At 38.5% G+C, this 23,861-nt stretch overlaps 3 protein-coding genes across 5 annotated transcripts; 2 read left to right on the plus strand and 1 right to left on the minus strand.

Annotated features, from left to right (window-relative positions):
* The first annotated feature begins 906 nt into the window (after nt 1–906).
* Nucleotides 907–4,986, plus strand: tsfm (Ts translation elongation factor, mitochondrial). The gene is made up of 6 exons (XM_041981626.1): nt 907–1,037; nt 1,631–1,783; nt 1,901–2,029; nt 2,143–2,265; nt 2,700–2,781; nt 4,430–4,986. The coding sequence occupies exons 1-6, from the start codon at nt 984–986 to the stop codon at nt 4,822–4,824; spliced, it is 936 nt and encodes a 311-aa protein (XP_041837560.1). The 5' UTR covers nt 907–983; the 3' UTR covers nt 4,825–4,986.
* Nucleotides 4,987–6,251: 1,265 nt separating this feature from the next.
* myl6 (myosin, light chain 6, alkali, smooth muscle and non-muscle) lies at nt 6,252–11,344 on the plus strand. The gene is made up of 6 exons (XM_041981349.1): nt 6,252–6,378; nt 6,655–6,682; nt 8,687–8,830; nt 10,267–10,440; nt 10,644–10,721; nt 10,989–11,344. Exons 1-6 carry the CDS (start codon nt 6,376–6,378, stop codon nt 11,015–11,017), a joined length of 456 nt encoding a protein of 151 aa, XP_041837283.1. The 5' UTR covers nt 6,252–6,375; the 3' UTR covers nt 11,018–11,344.
* Nucleotides 11,345–13,154: 1,810 nt separating this feature from the next.
* On the minus strand, nt 13,155–23,557 carry smarcc2 (SWI/SNF related, matrix associated, actin dependent regulator of chromatin, subfamily c, member 2). 3 transcript variants are annotated; one of them, XM_041981049.1, is made up of 26 exons: nt 23,411–23,557; nt 22,614–22,733; nt 22,421–22,506; nt 22,203–22,278; nt 21,622–21,714; nt 21,402–21,471; nt 21,234–21,303; nt 20,752–20,827; nt 19,667–19,911; nt 19,181–19,305; nt 18,920–18,973; nt 18,727–18,764; nt 18,487–18,617; nt 18,246–18,317; nt 17,980–18,093; nt 17,738–17,891; nt 17,522–17,638; nt 17,357–17,419; nt 16,997–17,255; nt 16,451–16,612; nt 16,299–16,360; nt 16,078–16,198; nt 15,827–15,990; nt 15,599–15,733; nt 15,119–15,482; nt 13,155–14,226 (listed from the first exon to the last, which is right to left on the minus strand). In XM_041981049.1, exons 1-26 carry the CDS (start codon nt 23,519–23,521, stop codon nt 14,162–14,164), a joined length of 3,147 nt encoding a protein of 1,048 aa, XP_041836983.1. In that variant the 5' UTR covers nt 23,522–23,557; the 3' UTR covers nt 13,155–14,161. The 3 variants fall into 3 exon arrangements, with proteins under 3 accessions (XP_041836983.1, XP_041836982.1, XP_041836981.1); XM_041981048.1 differs by having other exon boundaries at nt 22,203–22,284; XM_041981047.1 differs by having other exon boundaries at nt 17,522–17,891; nt 22,203–22,284.
* Nucleotides 23,558–23,861: the final 304 nt, after the last annotated feature.

The raw sequence follows: 23,861 nt of genomic DNA on the forward strand, positions 1-23,861 counted from the left end.
CTTTTATAACAGCTTTCCCCTGACCAATCCACATGGAGACACTTGAACCCATGCCATTCATTTCAGCATAGGGAGGTGTTTGTGATGTGTTGTGTAATTTCAAACCTCAAACTAAATTTACAAAAAGGTGCTCAACTCTGAAAGATTTTACATGCTAAATATGACTAAAGCAATGTATTACCCATCATACCCACTACAGCTTCAAGCATTTCTAAAAAAATCATATATAAATTTATTTTAATATAATAATAAAATAAAGATTAAGAAAATTTTGGTTAGTTTGTATCAGGGAGCTTGTATTTTTCCACTGTGTGAAAGCTACCAGATGTCAAATAGCAGAGAAGATAATTATAGGAAAACAAACATTAAAGAACAGAATGGGTAACTATGTAATTTATAAAAAGCATCAGCAACAGGTGGCATATAATCTTACTGTCACAGAGGTCTGCAAAGTCGCTGCAGCAGTTGTTGTACTGGGTGCACTTAGGGTTGCAGTGGCACTTGTTCTGAGAGTTGTATTGCTCAGCACATCTACCTTTACAAGATATGTCTTCGACTGAGATTATAAGAAACATAATGATCATGCAACTTGCTCCACTAACCTTTAGTCTGACTAAAGCCCAGCATGGGTGTACTTATTAATAATAATAATAATAATAATAATAATAATAATAATAAGAAGAAGAAGAAGAAGAAGAAGAATAAGAAGAAGAATTTCTTTCTTTCTTTCTTTCTTTCTTTCTTTCTTTCTTTCTTTCTTTCTTTCTTTCTTTCTTTCTTTCTTTCTTTCTTTCTTTCTTTCTTTCTTTCTTTCTTGTCAAAGGACGTAGAAGGTGCAGTTATCCTCCTGTCCTGTGGGTGGTGCTAAAAAGCTACTAAAACTTTTTTGTTTGAGTCTTTTTGTCCCTCTAAAGCTTCCTTTCTTTCCCAGCGTGGTTTCAATGACATTCTGAGCTTTTGCAAGACATTTCGCTATTCCTGAAATGAAAATGTCGTTAACCTTTTTATTCAGAACTGTTACTAAAGACTTTGTAAAGGTGAGTAGATACAGATTTAAATTAGAGTCTTTATACCTGATTTGGTCGTTAGATGGATTTGATATTAAATATTAGCCTTCCCCACTTTATTATTTCCCATTTAACATTCATACGCCGGTTTCAGTAAAACTTGAACTAAAATATTATATGAAATATTGTACTAAGCTAACATAGCCGCAACGACTCATGGGTATGCATGTTTTAACAGGGTCCTTTGATTGTTGTCAGCAGTTGAGGTCAAGTGATGTTATCAAATTACTTTTATCCATTGTTAAATTCATGTTAAGTAGTTCTTGTAGTTCCGGTTTTATTGTTGACACCGTGACAGTGGGAGATTGTAACAAGAAAGAGTCCACCTTCTGCTTTTCTGTGTATGTGTGTGTCTTCAAAATAAATGATGGTTAAGCTCAAACATGTTATTGCGGACTGAGCTGGTCATTACAAAATATACACAAGTTATTTTTATTGTAAAGGTTATGGCAGTGTGATATTATTACATAAAATCATAAGTTATGACAAACATTAGTAAAAGGTAGAGTATTACTTCCACTACACTGCAGTTAAAGCTCATGTTTGCCATTTGTCATTTTCAGGGCAACGTTTGCCAGCATGTGCAATCATTACACATGGGATGCCAACTCCTGGCTGCAGATAAAGTCCTCCTGATGAAACTGCGAAAAAGTACCGGCTACACTTTCATTAACTGCAAGAAAGCTCTGGAGAAGTTTGATAATGATATAACACAGGTAACCCACTCCCAGCCTCTGTGTGTCCTCACCTGTGTTATATTTTAACAAATCTGGAGACTACTGAAAAAAGAAACCGTGACAGAGTTATTGATATGTAATTTGACAAATATTCAGGCTGAAACCTGGCTACACGAGCAGGCCCAGAAGGAGGGCTGGAGCAAGGCAAACAAGCTAGAAGGTCGAAAAGCCAAAGAGGGACTCATCGGCCTATTTGTAGGAGAAAATGCTGCTGTGATGGTGGAGGTAAGGTTATTTGTACAGAAATTAACTTACAACATCATTGTTTTCATTCACCTGCCCATCTTTTTTCAGCGTTCTGTGATTTCTCTTGTTGGACTCTTGTCTGTTTGTTACAGGTGAACTGTGAGACAGACTTTGTTGCTCGGAATGAAAAGTTCCAGCAGCTGGTGAAGGATGTGACATTTGCCACGTTGGCTCACCATCGAAGTAAAACTCAAAGCCAGGAAGGATATGTAAAGGTAACTATGCCCACTGATGGCATGCAGTACAAATCAAACTTTGCATTAAGAAGAAGAAGAAGATATACTTTATTAATCCCTTTGGAAAGTCCTCAGGGAAACTTTGTGTTTATAGCCTTGGACCACAGCCAATTCAGTGGTATATTTGACTTTTTCGTCATTGTCTGTTCCTCTAAAGTTGTCAGATGGAGTAAATATATCATTTTTAGTGTTTCAAAAAGGAGCAGCACATAAATTTCATCATATGATGCCACATTTGTATTTAAACAAATGCTTATGTGCTACATTTTCTAAAATGGCTGAAAAAAATGTTTATTCTGTTGCTGTCTGACTACACTGAAATGGAGCACCATTAAAAGCTGTCGCTCTCAGGAATGAATCTACACTCATGTACAGATATAAGTTTGACTTTATACATATGTTGTTTTCCCCAGAGTGCCCTGGCAGGTGATGAATTAAGCAAACTCAGAATGGGTGAAGGAGCTTCGCTAGCTGATCAGGTTGCTCTAACAATAGGTCAGTAAGAAACTGCTGACTTTTTTTTTTTGTTTGTTTTGTTTTGTTTTGTTTTTCAGTTTTAACTAAATACTGTGTCCCTATATCTTAGCACAAAAACTTTATGTAAAAGGTCCTTACAGTGGAAATTTTATGAACTTTCTTAAAAACAAGCAATGCTGTAATAAATATGTATTAGCGTGTTACAGCCTAAGCCTTATTTTAGAAAAGGTTTCCTGAAACATGAGGTTAAGCTTTCTGCTACCTCTCAGCCTCTGAAGAAACTAGAGAACTTTAAAGAAAATCAGTTTAAAATATTAAATCCGCCTGTTTTTATTGTAAATTTTGCCTTTTTGTATTTTAACATTACAATAGTTTATAGGTGTTTATACAATGTGCGTTAAAAGTCAATATATCTAACATCTTAACAAGTTAAAGACAGATAAAGCACTTTTATGTTCAATTACCGCACTCAATTATTCTAAGCCAAACAGAAATGCAATTAAAATACAAGGGTCTATGCTCTAAGCAAAATAAAACAAAATTCAGGGCTTTTGCTTTTGTATATTGTTGAGGTAACTTAACACATACCTCAGCCTCAGAGTAAACTAGTAACTCACCAGTACAGTCAAGTTAGCCTGTAGAATATAGTTTGATGATGACTTATCTTCTTTCAGAAACTCTCCACTGCAGTCCTTTTCTCTATAGTGTCAGTTCTGTTGTTTTGAAATTCCCAAACACCTAAATTTTACAACCTGCCAAACTTGCTGCACCTGCAGGCTCTTGCACATCAGTAGATGGAAGGAAGGATAAAAGTAAGACCATGGTAGATTTAAATATGTATTAACCTGAAAAGTCAGTGGTTACCATTTGGAAAATAACTTTCAAAGCCGTTTTAAGAAAACAGATAAATAAACAAAGACTGAAATTTGAAAACCTGCAGTAGCTGCCAGTATAAGACGCTCTTTGCTCCAAACTTTTGTATTTTTTTACTGATATCTTAAAGCCTGGCTAAATTTATTTCCATGATTGGCCGGTCCTGATCATTTATTATATACTACCAGTGATAAGTTTTGGGGAACTTTCCCATTGGGTTTTATCAGAAAGTGGTCTCAAACTTATGTGCGGTAGAGTAAAAGACCCATCTCTATAGATACCTCTCAAGTCTTTGACAGTAAGACAACAAAAGGCAACAGGTTATGGGCCACTTCCTGTTAAGCCTCACCCAGTGTAAGGACTGGGATGTTTTTCACTGTGTAGAATTGCACAGCTCCCTCAAAATTGTGAACCCAAGTGATCCATAAAAAGTGGAAAGAACTTTACTCTTTTCACATTATGCAAAAACAAAGTGGTGACATTTAATGGCTTTTTTTCAGTTGTTTAGCACACTGAGCTGGAAGTGGACTCGTGTTTTCTAAGCTTCAAGCTAAATATTATTTCCAGAAATTTCAACAAGTGTCACTTTCCAGTTCTTTCAAGCGCAACTTGGGCATTGACAGGAGACATTAAACAGGAAATGTAAATGACCCTAAATATTTTGGACCCTATAGGAAATTATGGTTAAGTTTCAGATTTTAAGCTGCTCAACATTTAGACTTAATACAAGTCCATCTAAGGAATGAATCACATTTACTGTCCTTGATTTAACAGGTTTCCTGTTTCTGTCCAGGTCGCCTTGGTGAGAACATGTCCGTGAAGCGAGCGGTGACAGTGGGAGTCCCTGCTGAGTGGCACATTGGCTCATATGTCCACGGCACTGTCAGTGGCCAGACTGAAGTGGCCATGGGCCGTTATGGTGCTCTAGTCATATTTCAGGGTGGAAAAGAGGAAGAATGGGACACCTTGGGTCGTAAACTGGGACAGCACATAGTGGGGGAGGCCCCTTTGTCCTTGGGTAACATGGATGACCTGCCCTGTGGTGAAAGTGAGACACGCCTGCTGCCCCAGACCTTCCTGGCGGACCCCAGCAGGACTGTGGCACAGTTTCTGAGGGGTCAGCAGGCTCGAGTACTGGATTTTGTTAGATTTCAGTGTGGTGAGAAAGTTGGTGAAGAGGTAGAATGAAGGAAGTCCTATTGAGTGTGTTTATTACGTGAGGATGAAATGCAGGAACTTCTCAAACATTCAGACACTGATGATGATTATGAAAGCAGAATCTTGTAAGTCTATCAGTATCTGGGTCTGATGGAATTATTAATCCACTAATAAAATGTTTTTCCCAGTAAATTGTTTATCCTAGTTTGTCTCATCATACGGATACACTTTATTTTTAATAGAAATGTTTTGCTGCACATAATTTTTAAAACCGTTTTGTTAACTTAAGCACCCTGTTAATCATGTTGGATGGTACACTTTTTATATTCTCCTAAAACAATTAATTTGAACAAACACTGTCATTACACATTATATAATGTATCGTGATGACAGGCTTTAACTCACATGCATTTTTACTGTCAAACCAGAAAATGTTTCAAAATGACTAGGAGTGTGCATTCAGCAACTGTGTTTAGAGTGTTATTACTATTACTGTATTTAAGCAGAGTACTTGATCTTGTTGTATTCTTTCCATCTTGATAAAATCTTATTTTATTCCCTCTTATAATTTTTTTTTCTTTGTGGAACTGTGATGCCAATAGGCATGTCTAAAACTGAGCTCTTGTGTTAACAGGTTCATTTATAAACATGTTTCTGTCATGCTACCTGGAATCATAGTTATACCTGACTTTGTTTCAGTGAACAAAGATTTACTCATTTATAAGAAATTCCGTGGATCTGAGTTTCTACTTGGAACCCTGTCAGTATACTATTTCTTTCACAGCCTATCTATGACATGAACATGGAACATTAGCTGGATTTCCTCCAGAATGCTCATGCTAGATGAGTGCCATTCTTGATATTTGTTGGTAGTACTGATAATTTTAACAGTTCACCAGACAATGCATTGACAATCCATTGTTCTCAATCCATTGTTCTCTTGGGCTACAATAGTGAAACTCAACAGTTTAAATTAAGAAAAAAAAATAAGAAACCTTTAGTAGTCTTTTAGTGGGGAAATTGCTTTGTAGCAACAGTACAAGTGCAGTAAGCAGAAGCACACACAAAATACACACACACACACAATAAATTTACAGTATATGATTTAACAGGGTGAGTATGTACAGCATATAAATACGTAATCACAATTTACATGTGCTATAAAGTCTTGAAAGGTGCTGGGAGGAAAGACCTGCGGTATCCTTTGCACAGAGGACGGATCAGTCTGTCACTTTATTAGAGGGTCAAAATGTAAGTTATTTATAACGGTAACTCATTATATAAAAATTTCTAAATTTAGGTTTAAATTAAAAAGAACAAGAACAAAAAGAAACCCCCCAAAAAAAATAAAAAACCCACTGTGGGACAGTGTTTCATTTTGGGCCCCGGAGCTGTGGCTGCTGCACCCCTCCAAAAAATGTGAGAAATGCGGCTTAAATTCGGGCACGTGATTGGTTGATTTTGTACAAACTAAGGTGACATCATCAGGGACATCCCTACGAAGCTAGCTAGCTGGTGTCCATAAAGCTTAGTCAAGATTCAGACCATTGACCGTGTAACGTCTAAAAACTAAAAACAGATATGGTAAGTATAGTTGTTTTTCAAGACTGCTAAATTAGCTTCTTTTGGTAGATTTGCAGCAAAATACAGGTTTGTCATCAGTTTGTTTAAACGAACCTAATGTCAAGCTAACGGTATCTTGCTTCACTCTGGTAATAGGATTTAGCCTTTTTGACTGCACTAGAGCTATTTTTAATGAATTGTATGAATGAATGAATCGGGCAAATGATACTCTCGATTGTTTCTACTACATAATTTATCTAAATCATTGCCTCTCTTTTCTAACTCTGCTTCAACTAGTCTGACTTCACGGAAGACCAGATCATGGGTGAGTTAGCGATGATACCTGGTTAGCACAGGTCATTTTAGGAGTTAAATAAGGGTTTAATATATATATATATATATATATATATATATATATATATATATATATATATATATATATATACACAATGTAAATAGCACACATTTGAAATAGCTGTTTGAATTTTGATCCTGTAGCTCGACAATTGCTTCTACAAACCACTGGATTTATGCAGGTAAATGGTGTTGAACTGAATGAATGAAATTCAGTCTGTGTGGCTTGAAAACTCAACCAGACAAATATTAAACTGACTTTAACAGGCGTGACAAAGAATGCTATACTAACCACATTACAATTCATCAAAACACGTTGATTTACTTGCATGTCAGTGTGAAATGCCAGCACTCTTGTGAGGATTTTTATTAAGCAGTATATTGTGTGTGGATCAGACGTTAATCTGGACTTTGACCGGTGTACTTAGGGGTATGTAAAACCAAAATATAATTCAAATTGTTAGACTTGCAGCATCAGAGAAGTACTGTTGGCATAGTAGCGAAGATAGCATTTTTCTCCTGTACCCTAACAGATTTTCCTCAGCCAAGTTATGTAGATTGTGTTCATTCGAAATACATTTTATCTTAATGTTCCCTTAACACTGGACCATTTCATTTTAAAGCTCTTCAAAAACAACATAACACCTGACACCAAAGGGCTGTACAATAAATGTGACAAAGAGGGGACAAAAACACAAAATGGCAAATATAGAAAAGAAGGATATAAAAAAAATGCAGATAAAGCAAAAAAAAAAACAAAAAAAAAAACAGTAAAGCAGCTATAAATGACCACATAGAAGCTATAAGTGATTTAAAATAACACAAGTACATACAAAGGGTAAAAGATCAAGACACAGACGATAACTTACACTTGTTTGAAAGCCAAGGAGTAACTGTACGTTTTCAAACAAGTTTTAAAAACAACAATAAAAGGAGCCTGTCTAACCAGCAGTGGGAGGTCAGTCCATATTTTAGGAGCTAAAACTGAAAAGGCTCTGTCTCCTCTGGATTAATAAAACATTCTCAGGACAGTTAAAAGCATCTGGTCAGCTGATCTAAGAGCATCTGATGGCATGTAAGGGTGAAGCAGCTCAGACTAAACAAAAAAGGGGCAAGACCATTAAGAGACTTAAAAACAAATTAAAGTATCTTAAAATGGATTTGTAGATGAATGGGAAGCCAATGAAGAGATGCTAAAACATCCAAAGTCTGTCTTCTGACAACAAGTAGTCTCTTTTAAAAGAAAATGAATGGTTGGTTGTAATATTTAAGTTAAATGGAGTGTCAGTATTTGATCACCCTTCCTAAGCTAGAACTGGATCAAATGTGAAATTAATTGTTTTGCTTTGGTCTAATTTATGCTGCAAGCCAAAACCCAAGATGACAACTTGCAGAAGTCATCCTAAGACATGCCACTGTAAATGCAGGATTTAAGGAATGCCTTATTTTGTAATAGTAGATTTATGACCCAGTTTCAGGAGATGTCAGGCGAAAAGTGAATTATAGACAACTCTATCCTCACAAAATTACAGTGCATCAACAGATATAATCAACTTTATTTAGAGTCTTTATTGTCAATATGAGCAGATTACCTTAGGATGCAGTAAGACAGCGCCAAGCTGCTCAACCTTTTATGACTTTTATCATAATATGAAAATTACTCAACAGTCCTGATAGGTCATTTTAGTGTGTGCAGTTATTCAGAGCAAATTTGCTTTTGGTCTCTGATAGGACGTTGCATAGTTATCATGTCATACCTGCCTATCCAGCTGTGTCACAGACCTCTCCTGCTCTGGACACACTGTAACCGAGGTAATAACTTTAGGCAAATCATAAAAATTTGTTTAATGAAACTATTATTTTATGGCTTCAAAGTCCTTTGGTGTTCTGCATGTTTGTGTCAGGAAGGTTTCTCTAACAGTTACAAGAATAACACTCTAGAGATGAATGAATGTTCTGCATCTGTCTCTGTTAGAGTTCAAAGAGGCTTTCCTTTTGTTTGACCGGACGGGTGAGGGGAAGATCACCTACAGCCAGTGTGGTGATGTGATGCGAGCCCTTGGACAGAACCCTGTTAATGCTGAGGTGCTTAAAGTCCTGGGAAACCCCAAGTTAGAAGGCAAGTCTCTGAATCACCAGTCAACACAAATGTAACTACAGCTTTGTTTGAGTGTTTGTAATGTACAAGTACACCTCAGAAAGCCAAGGCATGTTCTAAATTAGTTTGAGGGTTAGGGTTATGAGAGGTCTACAAAAGGATTCAATCTGAACATAAATAATGAAGAAATTTCTTCAGGTATATGTATTAAATAACTATCTTTAGCCCATCTACTGTATTCTAGCTGTCATAGACAAGGTAATGTGTGTCAATAGATTCTGTTTTACCTCATATTATTTACTAAAATAACCAAAAAAAACCTCTGTTACTTTAAAGGCAAACTAAGTAGCACTGACACTTAGCGTTTCAAATCAGAACTGCCGTCGAAAGAGAAAAACACTGAGAGTGTTCGTCTCCCCTCCCCTCCTCTCCCTCGGAGAGTTTCATGTAGGTTGCCGGTTTGTGAGAGAACGGTTCTTCTATACAGTCTATGAAGGACGGAGAACATAGCGCCAGCAAACATCATGATGAGGAGCGAAGATGATTCACACACACAGTAAATTGCTTTGCTTTGCAATGCTAGAGCTAATTTCATTCGCTAATTTACGTTAGCATAAAATAGAGTGTGAACAAAGCTACACTGATCAACAAATGCCACACAGCGGCAGTTTTCCCTTAGTCTCACTTAAGAAATTAATTTGATAGTAATTTCATAAGTTTATAAGGACAAACACAGTATTAACTCGGCCCAAACATCATTACATTTGTTGTTGTAAAAAACAGGCCACCAATTTACTCCACTGATACATTCATACAGCCACACAAATTCATTTAATGAGTGCCGAGAAATAAATTAGACTAAAATCTTTGTAAATCACGATAATATTTTCAGTTAATTTAAGCAAAATTCCGGTGTTTACCTGTCGAGCCAGCTTAGACGTCTCCACCTTGCAAGAGATTCTTCAATATTGAGCCTCATTTTATCTCGTTTTTGTCGTTTGCTTTTTAAGCAGGATGCCGAGGCTTTTTAGGTTTTTCTGGTCCGCTTCTTTTACTCTTTTTACCTGCATGCTGCTGCTCTTTTGCCGACATAAAATACCAAACGCTGCCTTGTTGTTGTTAGGCAACCGTGGGGAGTCGCATATGATTGGTTAAGGAACCAGGAAGTTGGAAAGAGCAACACATTGCCCCCAAGTTATTCCGGCACGGAACTCTTATTTTGAAGGAGAAAAACTTGACAAAGACATTTTTGATGTAGGAGACAGATTGTTTATAGGGAAGCTTCCTTTTATCCCTCGCAGCAAATGAGAACATTTTAAATTATTTTTAAGGAAAAAAGTCTTAATTATTCAGCCTTTAAAAATGTCATTTGATATTTTTTGGGATGAGGCATAGAATCAGGAGAGACTATGAAAGGGTCCTATTGTAAGAGCTTCAGTCTCATTTACCTCCTACAGAGATGAACCACAAGATGCTGGATTTTGAGCAGTTCCTGCCCATGCTTCAGGCCATTGCCAAGAACAAGGACCAGGGCTCTTTTGAAGATATTGTCGAAGGCCTTCGTGTCTTTGACAAGGAGGGAAATGGCACAGTGATGGGAGCAGAGCTACGTCATGTCCTCACTACATTAGGTAAGGTTTCCAAAAATACAAAGTAATAAAGTACAATATCTAGTAATTACAGCTTGCATGTCTGAATTCTTGCCATGTGATGTATAAACCTCCAATGGCAGTTATCTGAACTAACACATCTGCAGTGTCTTCATATAAAAGTTTGTTCTTGTTTTTCTGTATTGTTTGATATTTGTGTGTCTTCTGGAATGTGTGTGTTCCAGGTGAAAAAATGACAGAAGAAGAGGTGGAGACTCTTTTAGCAGGACACGAAGATGCCAATGGCTGCATTAACTATGAAGGTAAACAAAGAGATTTCTGTTTTTCTTATGACAGAAGGTTGGTTGGTTCAGTATAAAAACTATTAAAGTAAATTTAGTTACTTGGTTATTGTCGACCATGTAAACTTGTTTGGAAGCTTATTCAGTTAATCCATCTTTTTTTGGTCCATTTCTGGTACTTTTTATGTGGCAGCTCATTAAAAGGAAACTTTTATCCCAGACTGACTGCTTTTTGAGTTTTTTTGTGCACTTGTCTGATATTAATGTTGAATCTGTCTCTCCTCACAGAACTTGTCCGGATGGTGATGAGCGGTTGAGGATTTCAGAAGCACACGTGCAGCTTTCTTTTCTTTCTTTTTATATATTGTTGGTCTTGTCTTGCCCCTCCATCCATGTTATTCTACCTCCAATAAGTTTGTATTGTTACTGAAAACCTTCCTGTTTTCTTCTTCTTTTTTTTGTGCCTTTTCTGTCTTATTTTAAGTCTTTTATCTCATATTACAAGCATTGTTCACTCTTGCAGGCACAATCTATAGAAAAGCTTTTTCTGCCCCCTTCCCAGTCTTGTCTTTTCTTTTGGATGGAAATAAAAATGTGACAACTTACACTTCAATTTACTGAATAAAGTTTACAAGCGTCGTTTAGCCTGTCGGTCTATGGTGTATTTCTTAAACCACATAAAAACATCTTTCATTTTGATGTTATTTACAAACCCCAGAGGAGCATCTGATCTGCTTCAGACTGGCCAGGTGAGTGAATTCCAACTATTATCTATCTGCAATGACAGTGTAAAAACACTGCGATCACTGCAGACTGATTATGACCACATTAGACCACATGTGGATGCTGCACCTCACTCCAGCCATCTCTGAAACAGACTTCAATCAACACCACAAACTAATGCCACAACATAGAAAATAATACCATAATGTTGCTGTCTGGTGATTTATGTTGGCAGAATTATTTCATTTTGACACTTAAATAGAAGAGTTTTATCATAAAATGCATCTATAATAGTCAAAGTGTACATGTTTTGTACATGCTTGTCTTATACAAATCTACTTGCCTTGTTAGCTGTAGTGCAGTCTGTGCTGCACCTGAGGCCCCTGGATCCACTCGCAGATAAAAATGTCTATATCTGGAAGAATTTTGGCCACTGTTCATTTACTTCCTCTCATCTTTACCACTATATCTCAGTAATTCTTACACACTGTACCTTTAAAGCAATTTATATTAACACTATGGCTTGAGCTTGTCATACTCTAATAAGTAAAAAAAAAAAAAAAAAGCCTGTTGGTGTTTGATATACAGCATCAGCAGGAGATAGTATGTTAAATGCAAATCCATCTAAACATATATTAAGAAACACTTAAGATCAATATATTTAATTAAGCATGATCTACACAGTATATTGTGTATGTTGCCAGTCAACAAACCACTCTAGAATATGACTCCTCTTCACATCTTTATTTTTTTCCTCAAACATTTTGTAATTAAAACCTGTTTGGACATTTTTAAATACAAACTGCCAGAGTAAATGTCAGCACTAATGTGATGATTTCCAGAGGAAAAATTGATTTCTACTGTATAATAACACAATTGCTGCTACTCTCAGCAAAGTGAAAAACATACAGAAACTGAACAGACACTAATTTCATATCACAAAATCCACACAATGTAATAACACAGATAAAAGAAGTCCATTAATGCTCACAACTTCGGTGAGGACTGCAATACTGGCTTGACGGACATTAACTGCAAAGTTTCACCATTTGACTGGATTATAAGTCATGACACTGATGTGGCGTGCCATGTGCAGAAAGAAGCATGTTTTTCAAATTCTTCAGACTTGGTGAACACACAACTGATGGCACTTCAATTTAAAACAAAACAAAAAGAAAAAAAAAAGCAGTAATGTGGTTTACAAATCTTAATGGCATGCGTTCACGTACACACATGATCACAGTCACATCAGATAGATCCAGCAGATCTGTCCAGATGGTGGAGAGGGTAAATACTGGTTACAAAGGTAATAATATACAGGTACAATGTTGACATATCAAAGAAAAACGATGGAAAATGACAATAAAAAATATAAAAAATTGACAGGATAAAAAGTGAGGATATTGTTGCAGATATTAAGGACACAATTCTCCATTGTCAACTGTTTTAAGGTGCTCCCTTGTTTTTTTTTCTCTCTTCTCGTTTAACAGCGTCAGCGGCTCTTCTAATGTAAATTTAAAATGTACCAGTGAGAAACAAGCTGCTAAAGATCCTATTCACTATAATAAAACATGGTTATAAAAACAGTTTGGTGTGGCAGGCAGCACAGCATCCAGTTCTGAATATGCACATATGTGGTCACTGATGGGATTACAGTCTTATCAAAGACTTTCTCTTCAGTCATTCCTTTCAAACATAACTACATTCGTCACTAAACTACAGCCTGGATGCTACAAGCTCATCCACACTTGTAAAACATGAAGCGCCACACTGAAATCTTTTTTTTTTCTAAGTGCTGCTGGAAAGCATGGGGATTTTTTTAAGATATTCAAAGGGAGGTCTTTACAGGACCTCAAGCTGTCAGTACTTTCAAATAATTTCCACAGTATTTCTTCATTACAGAGTATCAAAAGGTGTGTTTGTAACAGCAAATCCAGTTTACAGTACACTTTCTTAAACTGCTTCCAAACTAATTTAATTTAATTTCAAGATGGCGTCTTTTATTTACTGTTTTTCCCTTCATTATAGACTTTTTTTTATTAGTTTCAGACACATAACCTTCTGACCCGACCCTGTAGAGTGACCATTTGTCTGCGTAACAAACAAAAGTAGAGGAAAAACCTTCGGTAGGAAAAAATATTTAAGACAAAAAAACAGATATAAGTGCTAAGTTCAATTTGATGGATGCTTCAAGTCTTTCAGCGAGACCTTGGGAAACATAATAAAAGTGCATTTTTTTTCTTACATGTATTTCAATACGTACCTACAGAGCATGGAGGGGCTTCTGGAGAGAGTATGAAACACGGTGTCAAACTGTTGCAGGAAAATAAATGCAACAATTTCCAAAATACTGAAAACATGAGATGAGTCTTTTCTCTTTGTCTCCTTTAGTGCTAGCGTGTTGGTAAGACCATTAAAGTTTACCAGATCTGTGGTGTTGAGCTTAAATTTCTGACTTGAGATGTTGCTGTCCAGTCGACCACAGAGGATCGAAATCAACTTTCCTCAGGAGTCAATTCAATTTGAAAAGGACTTCTTTTTGAACAGCCAGTGAAGAGGTGGACTCATTTGTTAGTTTTTCTGTCACACATTAATTGTCTTGTTGGAAACAAAACAGAAAAGAAAAGCTAAAAAATGTAAAACGTGTTTTCTTCCTTCCGTTTATGATTTCTTCATTTCTCATGATACAGGCAGGGTTTGAAGTGGTCAGTCATTTGGATTCTCAGGATTTTTTTTTCTCATTGTGGAGGAGGGACAGGAGCTGAGGGATGGATTGCCTCCCCAGGTAGAGGGGCGCTGGGCTCTGAAACAGGAGAAAAATACCAACAGTACAGAGCTGTCTGATTTTACAATACAATCTCACAATCCTGCCCAGAAAATGAGGCTGGATTTTCAAATAAGGGAAGAAACATTGCAAAAAAAAAAAAAAAAAAATCCTATATGACATTAAATTATGCTTTATAACCGTCCACTGAAGGAACTAAGCAAACCTGCCTTACTACACGATCTGAATTTGTAACAGGCAGACTCGGAGGAGACTCACTTATGAAGCAGACAGTAACCGGTTGATGCAAACCATCAATATCAAGTGAGTCAGAATGCAATCATTTATAATTCATGAGAGAAGCAAAAATAATCATTATCTTCTCAGCATGAGATACAGGAAATTAGAAACAAAGCTGAGTTGGATAAACTAATACTGGGCAAAGAAAACTTTACAAGCTGGTTTTAGTTCAGTGTTGAAATTGATACCAGGACACTACCAATTTTAGAGGTGAGGATAAAAAAAAATAGATTTGGAGTACATAAAATATCAGGCAGGGATGCTACCACTATGAAAATTTAGCAGATTGGCCTACAATTAATTGTGATTACCAAGTCAATTGTCAGTAAAAGACCAGCTCTGCAAATAAATGGTGGAAATATGTTTCTGTCTATATTTGTCTAAAATAAGAACATTGCAGGGTTTCATGTTGTAACACTGCATTTCACTACTAAACCTTTGGATTCTTTTTTAAACCCATCTCAGTGGCGTAAAGATATCTGATCAGCTGATTTGTTTCATCAGTTATAATGTAATGGGCTTAAAATATTTTCATAAACCATAATATCAGGTGAAATTAAACTTCTGTCTTAATCAGTCATTAAACACTGACTGCTACAGGTGCCACACCGTGTCTCACTGCTTGACTCACCGTGGAGAACTGGTGTAGTGCTGGAGCTGGAGTGAGTTGTAGGAGCCTGGCCTGGTGGGCAGGGGGGTGACGCGTGAGCACCTGGGGCTGGTTGGGACTCGGACGCTGGGGCTGAAGAGGCTGGTGGTGCAGGGCTGGGGGCCGCCGGCGGTGCTGGTGTGCTGGGGGCTTGCTGACTTCCAGAGAGACCTTGGGGTGGGGGGCCTGAGGTGGCCTGGTTGGAGTGAGAGCCTCCGGTCTGGCTGTGCTGCTGGTGCTGAATCTGCTGGAAGTGCTGCTGGCGAGCCCTCATCTCGGCATATTTCAGCTGCTCCATATGGAAGGACTGACGATCGGCCAGCAGCTGCTGTCGCTGGTACTCCAGCTGCAAACACATGCATGTGTCTGATGATTTCAGCAAACAACAACCACACATCTCACATCTGAGGTAATTAGTTACTTTGTCCAATAATACTACCAATCTCAAACATCACCACTCACAGCCTCCCTCTCTCTATCCATGATGGTCTCCAGTTCTTCAAAGTGCCGCAGTTTAATCTCAAGCTTCTTCATTTGGGTCTCCACCAGCAGAGCCACCAGAGATTTGATCTTCCTCTCTTCCACTGCAGCCAAATGCTGTTAACAAGAAACTGACTTTATAGACACTATATATAGAGAGATGTATAAAAAAAACAGGTGATGAAACACCAATAATGTAATTAAAGTCACCTTGGCTTTGACAGCAGCGGCTGCTAATGCGGAGGCAGCAGCAGTTGCCAGGTTCCCTTCTCCCACGTCACGCTCCACCTTAGCCTTTCTTTCTCCTTCGCTCTCTCCGTCTCTTTGCCCTTCCTCTGTGCCCTCTTTTCCATCTTTCTCCTTCTCCCCTTCGCCTATGAGGAGAGAGAGTTGTTTTTTTTCTTTCAACTTTGACCAGGACTTTTATCTTTTGGCCATCTCCTGCACAAACACATTCATACCCGCATCAGACTCTGTTTTGTCCGCCTCCCTCTCTCCTTCAGCTTCTCTTCCTCTGTCTTCCTCTTTTTTTCCATTTTCTGCCTGTTTTTCCTCTTCTTCCACTGCTCCATCTTTGCTGTCCTATGTAGCAAAGTAACCATAGCATTATGAGCCCTAAAGAACTTCATCAGTAAAACATACAAATAAAAAATGGATATTTCATTGTGAACATCAATCATACCTTAGCATCTTTCTTCTCCTCACTTGATTGGCTGTCACTCTTACTTTCATCACTGCTTTCATCTAAAGAGAAGACAGAACTGTTTACACTTTATGCATTATTACAGTCATTGTTTTTTAATTTTACAAGTTGAGTACATGTGTTTATCCTACCAGGCCTGTCTCCCTCCTCCAGCCCGGTGCCTGCGATGCCGCTACCTTCCAGACCATACAGAGGATCCTGCCTGCCACTGACCCTCGCTGCCTCCTCCACCCGCCGCACATGAGCCTCAACAAGTGCTGCAGGAACCTCCTCCTTCATACGGGAAAACTCCTCTGAGAGGAAGAGACAGGTCATGGTAATTAATGTTTACAATTCATTACTGAATGATAAGTCATCTTTGGTTTTTAGTTTGACTGCTCATAAATAAAGTAACCAAGAATACTGTTGCAGAATAATTCAGGTAGCTGGAACATAGTTTACTTTCAGCTTCACATGCAGTGCATGAAGTACCAATTAAACTCTTGTTATCCAAAATGATTGCATTCTGCAGAATCACATGAAAAAAACACCTAATTAAAAAATTCACCTAAAATTTGCTTCTAACTCATAGCAACACTTTACCTTCAGCAGCTGCTCAAATAAATAAAAATGATATGGTGAGGCTTTTGACATTATTCTGTGCAGCAGAAACAAATTTAAAGCAAGCTACTTCTTACCGAGAGCAGATTTGGCTGCAGCTGAGGCCACACGTGGGTCAACTACGGAAGCGAGGAAGGCCACAGTGCTCATAACAGGGTTGCCAGCTTGGCTGAAAGGTACTGGTTGGTAGGCCAGTGGACCCAGTGATGAGGAGCCATCTTCCAAGTATGGATCTTCAATGGGCAACCGCAGGAAGTGCAAGATGCACTCATCCTGTGTACGACTGCCCACATGTTCAGACACCTTGTTCCAGTCGTCCTTGTACATTTCCAGGCCCTGGCAGAGGTGAGAATTACATTTAGATGAATCTTTTCACACTGATATTTCTGGTATGTTATTATAGAAATCCCACTGGTCATTTTAAATACTAACTATACCTCCAGGAGTAGTAGTGTTTCTTGCTCTGTCCATTCCCTCATAGAGCTTGCTGCACTCTTGCTCTGTACATACAAAAATTATCTCTATGTCTCAATAAAAGTTATTGACAGAAAAGTCTTACATCAATTTAAAAGTTTTTTTCTCCACCCTCTTTCACTTTTTACCTTTGCAGATACAGTCTTCTTGCTGTACATGTCAGTCCGCAGCCCAAAGTTCTGCAGATCAGCCGGCTTTTCCTTCACCTTATCTGGGAATGGCATCATCTGCTGGGTGGCAGGTGTCTGTGTGGCCACAGCAACACAAGAACATATGTCAAACAAATAAATAAATAAAAAAATTTGCACATGTCTGTCTGTGTGCTTGTGCACGTTTGTACAGACCTGAGACGTCTTGGGCTGCAGGGGCACCAGACTGGAGGGGGTGTCTGCCAGCACGTGGAAGTGAGAGGTGGGTGGGGGGCCCATGGGTGTAGGTCGGCTTTCAGAGTCCACCTGGTAGTTGATCAGACCCCACTGCTCCAGAAAAGCGTGGACTCTGCAGAGGAATAAACATGGAGCATTTTTTAGTGATGACATGTTTGATAAGAGAAATGACAGGGGACAAAGATCAAACCTCCATCCACCTCATGATAGCACACACATCTCCTGCCAGATTCCTGCGGCAGGCGGTGGAGGTCAGATACTCCTGAGGGTTCAGCCGGTAGGTATCAATCATGAAGTTTCTGTATGCCAGATAACTGAAGAGAGAAAAGCAGGTAACTGGGATAATACAACACTATATTAATATACACTATATTAATAGGGATTGCAGTTTCATTTTTGAATGTCTGTCCAAAAGATCTATAATATATAATAATATATATAATATAGGCACTGATCAAATACTTACATCTCTGGGGTTTTGGATTTGTTCTTCCCATTGAAAAACTCTGGCAGGGCTCTACGCTCAATGGCATGAACGCTGTAAGAAAAAGAGTTATAAGTATGCATAAAGACACGCTCGTTGTGTCTTTTTAATTTCGTATCAAGTTCATTCTGTATTACTTTTCATTTCACCCAAGAATTTACATCAGCACCAGTTCTGGCATACACTGCGCTTTATAAATAAACGGAAACAGTTGTATTCTCACCTGTTGTAGTCGAACCAGGCAGCATAGCTTGGTATGATGATGTGGTGGGTTTGCTCGGTCACATTGTCCTCATGAAGATCTGAGCCTTTCACTGGTTCACCCTTCACACTCGGAGAGCCTTCCTCCTCTTCCTGTTTGAACAAAGACATTCAATTTCACATAAACAAGTTCATTTTGTTTATGTATGTTTATTGTTTTGATATGCCATTTTTTGCCGTGCACTTTTCAAGACTATAATACCTTTCCTGTTGTTTCCATGGACTCATCCTCTTGCTCATCTATTGAAATCACATATAACAAGAATTACTAGAAAACACACTCAAGTGGCAAAAGATAAATAAGGTTACACACATAATATTAGTCTTTACATTTTTTTTAATTTAGTTTGCTCATGCACTTTTGAAATGACTGACAAATGATTTAACAAGCCCACCCATATCTGTCCCTCCCTTGACCGGGGTTGAATCAGAGTCTTTCTTGGTGTTATCTACAGGGAATTTTAAAAGAAATAAAAAAAAAAAGAAAGTCAGTATAAGGCCATCAAAAAAAATTCCGAAAAAAAGTCACAAGTTGTTTTGTAAGCATCTTGTAGATAGATAGATAGATAGATAGATAGATAGATAGATAGATAGATAGATAGATAGATAGATAGATAGATAGATAGATAGATAGATAGATAGATAGAATTAAATACTTGTCTTTGAATTGTTTCCCTCTTCAGATGTTGCAACAGGTGATGCTTCATCCAGGTCCTTGGACAGATCCTCCTGTTCCTCCTCCCTCTGACCTCGTTTAGATTTGGTGTATGGAGTTGTTGGCCTGTCAACATAAACAAAGAGGATGGTTTTATCATGCTTGTTAGTCTTCCAAGGTCAGTACTTCATTAATTAAAAAAAAAAACTAGCAGGCCTGCCTTACATCTTCAGCATGCAGTTGGCAGAAAAGGGAGGCAGACTCTGAAAATGTTTTCTTTACCTCTGATTTAAACTAGGAAATAAAGTGAAACAAAGGCCTGAATAAAACTGAACAAATGACAACAGGAAATATGACTCGCTTGAACACATGCCTGTCCAAACTAATGTGAGGCTCCTTTAACTCTCCCATATAACTAGTTTTATTCGTCCCACTAAGAAAAACCTTTAAATATCTGTGGATTAAGGTATCATGCAGCTAAACAGACCCTTTTTTGGTGTTCTTCTTCTTGCTCTCTTGAGGCGGAGGGGTGGGGGAAGGTGATGGTGAGCGCTTCCTCTTCTTGGCACTGCCGGGTTTCTTGTCCCTCCGCTCGTCTGGTGTGGTCACCTCATCTGTCAGGGTTTTGGCTGAAATCCTCTTTCTCTTTGGACAGCCCTCTCCCACCTCATAGTCCTCCTCATTCATCCACTCATTATACTGGTCCAGGTCTAAAATCCACTTTGCATGGACCTGCCAACAAAGACAGTAATTCATTTTCAGGAAGCAAGTAAGCACCCAAAGGAAATGTCAGCATCTTATTTTAAACCAAGCAAAGCTAATCTATAGTGATTTTTAAAAAAATTTTTATCTGCATGCAGTTATTTCGACTTTGGAAACCCAACTAAGATTTGACAGATGCTTAATTGACCAACATAATTACAGAAGATATTTTTAGTGAGGTACCAGCACAGGAGAACTAAATACAGACGTATGAAGTGTTGTTTCATGAGTGCTGCTTTAACTGATGAATGCATTACCACAACAGTGAATGTCTTGAGAAAGTAACACTTTGAATGTGCAATAAATGATAACAACAGTACTTTGAATTTATGGTTCAGCCAATAGCCAGAACACTCTCTTTTCTTCTGAGTGCTAATTTGCAACAGCACCCAGTTTGGGGTGTTTGCAGTGACAGGAAATGTAAAAGGAGGACAACATCTAGCTCAGGAGCTAAAAGAATTCAGCAAATACAACCTAATAGCAGCAAATAAAATTAACTTCCACAATTACTTCAATATGTTTTGCAGACTAGGGCAACTTTAAGTTTTTATTCTAGTCAAAATGAAAGTTTTAAAACTCTCGCATGGCATCAACGTGCACTTTATCCCATCTAACACTGCAGCAGTTAGAAAGTAGAAATGGCTTTTGTTACATTCATTGCATCATTTCTACCCTCAGTAAAGGGGTGGGGAAAAAAGTAGATATAAGATTTACATATGATGCAGATGAGCAATGTGCAAAAATACACACATATATGTAACAGAAAGAAGTGGTTGACTGAAGAGTTGAGGCACTAAAAACTGTGACTACCTTCCTCGGCTTTTCCGGGCTGGGAGGATCCTCCACTGCAGCCTCAATCTCACTGGCTGGGATCCAGGTGTCATAACTACAAAGTGAGATGAACAAGGTTAAAAGTCAACCCGGTGGGAAAACTTTCTTCATATTTGTGAGACCACCACATAAAGAGCAATAATAGGTTAAGTTTATGAAAGCAAAGTTAGAAGGCAGATAACTGTAAGTGTGTAAGGCAGATGTAAGTGTTCATTTGGCTTATTATAATTATTGTACAATTGCCAGTTTTTAATGATTTTAGATGACAAAGATGCTTCATGTAACAGTTTCTCATAACCTGGATTAAAATGTAGCTAACAAAGGCACTAACAGATCTCATCTAAGACTACTTGTGGCATAAAATGAGCAGAACAAGTGTGTATCAGAGTTAATCAAAAAAAACAAACTAGTGACAACCCCAGTCATGTTGTCATGTTTTTGAGCATCCACTCCAAACAAACCTGTCAGGAAAATATCCCCAGTGAAGCAGAACTTGTTTATCTCTCTTCATCACAGGACGCACCCACTCCTCTGGACCAAAGAAATCGTATCACGTTAGCATAGATGTTTTGTGTACGGCAGAATTCATAACAAACACAACAAGCCTGCTCAACGAGACAAAGCCTCACCTTCCTCCAGACTGGTAGGAATAGGCACCACTACATGGGAACTAGAGGCCTTATCTTCAGTCACTGAGCCCTGCAACATACAAAGCTGTGTAAATTACACATGCTCTTCAAAAGTAACTCATCTCTAATTGTGCAAGGACAAGTAAAAGAAACAGGGGTTAACACAAAAACCTGAGAAATACATCCAAAGTAATAACAGGTTTCTAATATAAAAACACACCTGATGTCTTTTGATGATATCCTTCAGTTTTCCGAGCAGCTTTGGTTCTATGTCAGGGCTCAGGTAGATGACAGGTCGAGTCAGACAGTTGTTCTAGAGGAAAAAAAAAACACAGATGTGATTTTTTATTTAAGAAACAAGCCTACAAAGCACTGGCACCATGTCCACGGTGTACCCTGCCTCTCGCCTACTAATACCTGGGATAGGCTCAGAGTTCCCTGTGACCCCTCAGTTGGGATAACCAGTATAGGAAATGAATGAACGTATGAAACAAGCATAAATTAATTCATGCAGGAAACATATACATAAATATGTTAATTCCATTTCATACTGTCTCCACCAAAATAAGAACTCTTGCACATATGCTGGACTGATTAAGCAGGATTATGATAATTATGGTAATAGATTTGAAAACGCAACAAAGATTGCCTCACTTTTTTGTGCATGTGTAGAGTATGAAGTAAAAAAAAAAACAACACAAGTACAAGCTGCTACCACGCCTGACAAAATAGGAATTGAGTAACATTTACTAAAGCATTGACTGTCCAGGTAATGAGCTTAATGGCTTGAAAGAAACTCACCTGCACTAAGGACTTCTCAATCGTCATGAACATCTCCACATTTCGGTCCATCCTCGATGGATTCTGGAAGTCAAACCTGCGCCTACCAGGAATTTAGACTGGAGTTACACAAGAAACGGCAACATAGCCAAAATCTAACAGCACTGTAACTTTAGGCTTTAGACCTTTTACTTGCAACATGCCTAATTATCAAAAGCCAGCTAGAAAGAAAGTCTTACCATCCTTGGTCACTCTTGAACTTGTATGCAGCAGCCAGGATGTGGCAGAGAGCCCCTCCTGACTTGAAGTCCAGAAAACATTTCATCTAGAGTCAGGAAACAAAACAGCTTCAAAATGCTTCATGGAGGAGCAATTTGTTTAACTGGTTTGTTGATTAGAAAAAGAGAGAAAAAAAAAATAACAGCCACGTACTGGCAACTTAGTGAGTGGAGGGTTGCTGACATGTCTACCAAACACCTCCTCCTGGAACTGGAGTAGCTGGACCACCAGACTGGATAGAGACTTATTAGTGGGGGGTTCGGCCTGGATGTACTGAAGAAACGACACAAAAGGGGGAGTCAGAGCCGACACATCGGACTGTGTATTACTGTAATTACTGTGACACTTTTGTGAACGCTTTTCGACGCCTTCAAATTTATCATTAAAAGTGTGATTGAGCGCCGTGATGCCATATGCAATGAGGGGGTAAAAGCACAATAATAATCCTCTTAATTATCACAATTACAGGGAAGTTTTCAGTAAAGACAACATATATTTTATTATGTGTACGTGCCTATACATCAGTACGCTGCTCACTGTTATTTAAGACCGGTTATAGCTTCAGTCACTGAGGCGCGCCACAGAGCCAACATCTGGATCTGAGCTGCTTTGCCGTTAGCCGATTAGCTAACTAGCTAGCTAGCTGTCTGGCTAAAGTCCATTCTTTTTTATTTTTATAAAAAACAAACTCTCAGGACAGATTGCTTGTTGCCCTTGTATCAAATTAGCTAAATCAGCCCACATGGACACCGCTATTAGTAGCTGCATCTGGTGCAGCTGTGGGCTCAGCATCCTTTTGTATCCCGGCTCGAGTGAATCAAACAGCTGGACGCTCAGCAGCACCCTCCCTCCTCTCTTTGTCACTGCCTCTGTCTAATAGGTAAGAGCCTATATTTCAGAATGGAAAATGGAAGCTCCGTGTGCATGCTAACAAAACAGGAGCTCGGTACCTTTTTGTAATTCTTGCCCAGCCACACGCGGACATTATCAAACTGAGAAACGGTGTCAGACGCTTCGAAATATTTTACATTCGGGCCGCCGTCTTTCTTCCGCACCGCCATCTTTGCCTGCAGACAACTAGTCGACGTTGCCTGCCCCCCAGTGGACAGAGTGTGCTACTGCAACGACTGGACAAGCGAGGGTTCTGTAATGACAACAGATGTACAGCAGGAGGCGGAGTGGTGCAGATAATGATTCATCCTCCAATACCATGAAAGTTCAGAGCTATGGCTGGGACTATGTAAAGAATTCACATTTATAGTAAAGTAAAAAGTAAGGCCTGCCATTATTGTTTTTTTTAATCCTATTATCTAATCACTGTTTTTGATGCATTAACATCTAAACAGTAATTCAATGATGAAGGTTTTTGACGGGACCTTGTTATAACTGCTTTATGGTACT

The sequence above is a fragment of the Melanotaenia boesemani genome, chromosome 3 (assembly GCF_017639745.1).
Source record: "Melanotaenia boesemani isolate fMelBoe1 chromosome 3, fMelBoe1.pri, whole genome shotgun sequence".
NCBI lineage: Eukaryota > Metazoa > Chordata > Actinopteri > Atheriniformes > Melanotaeniidae > Melanotaenia > Melanotaenia boesemani.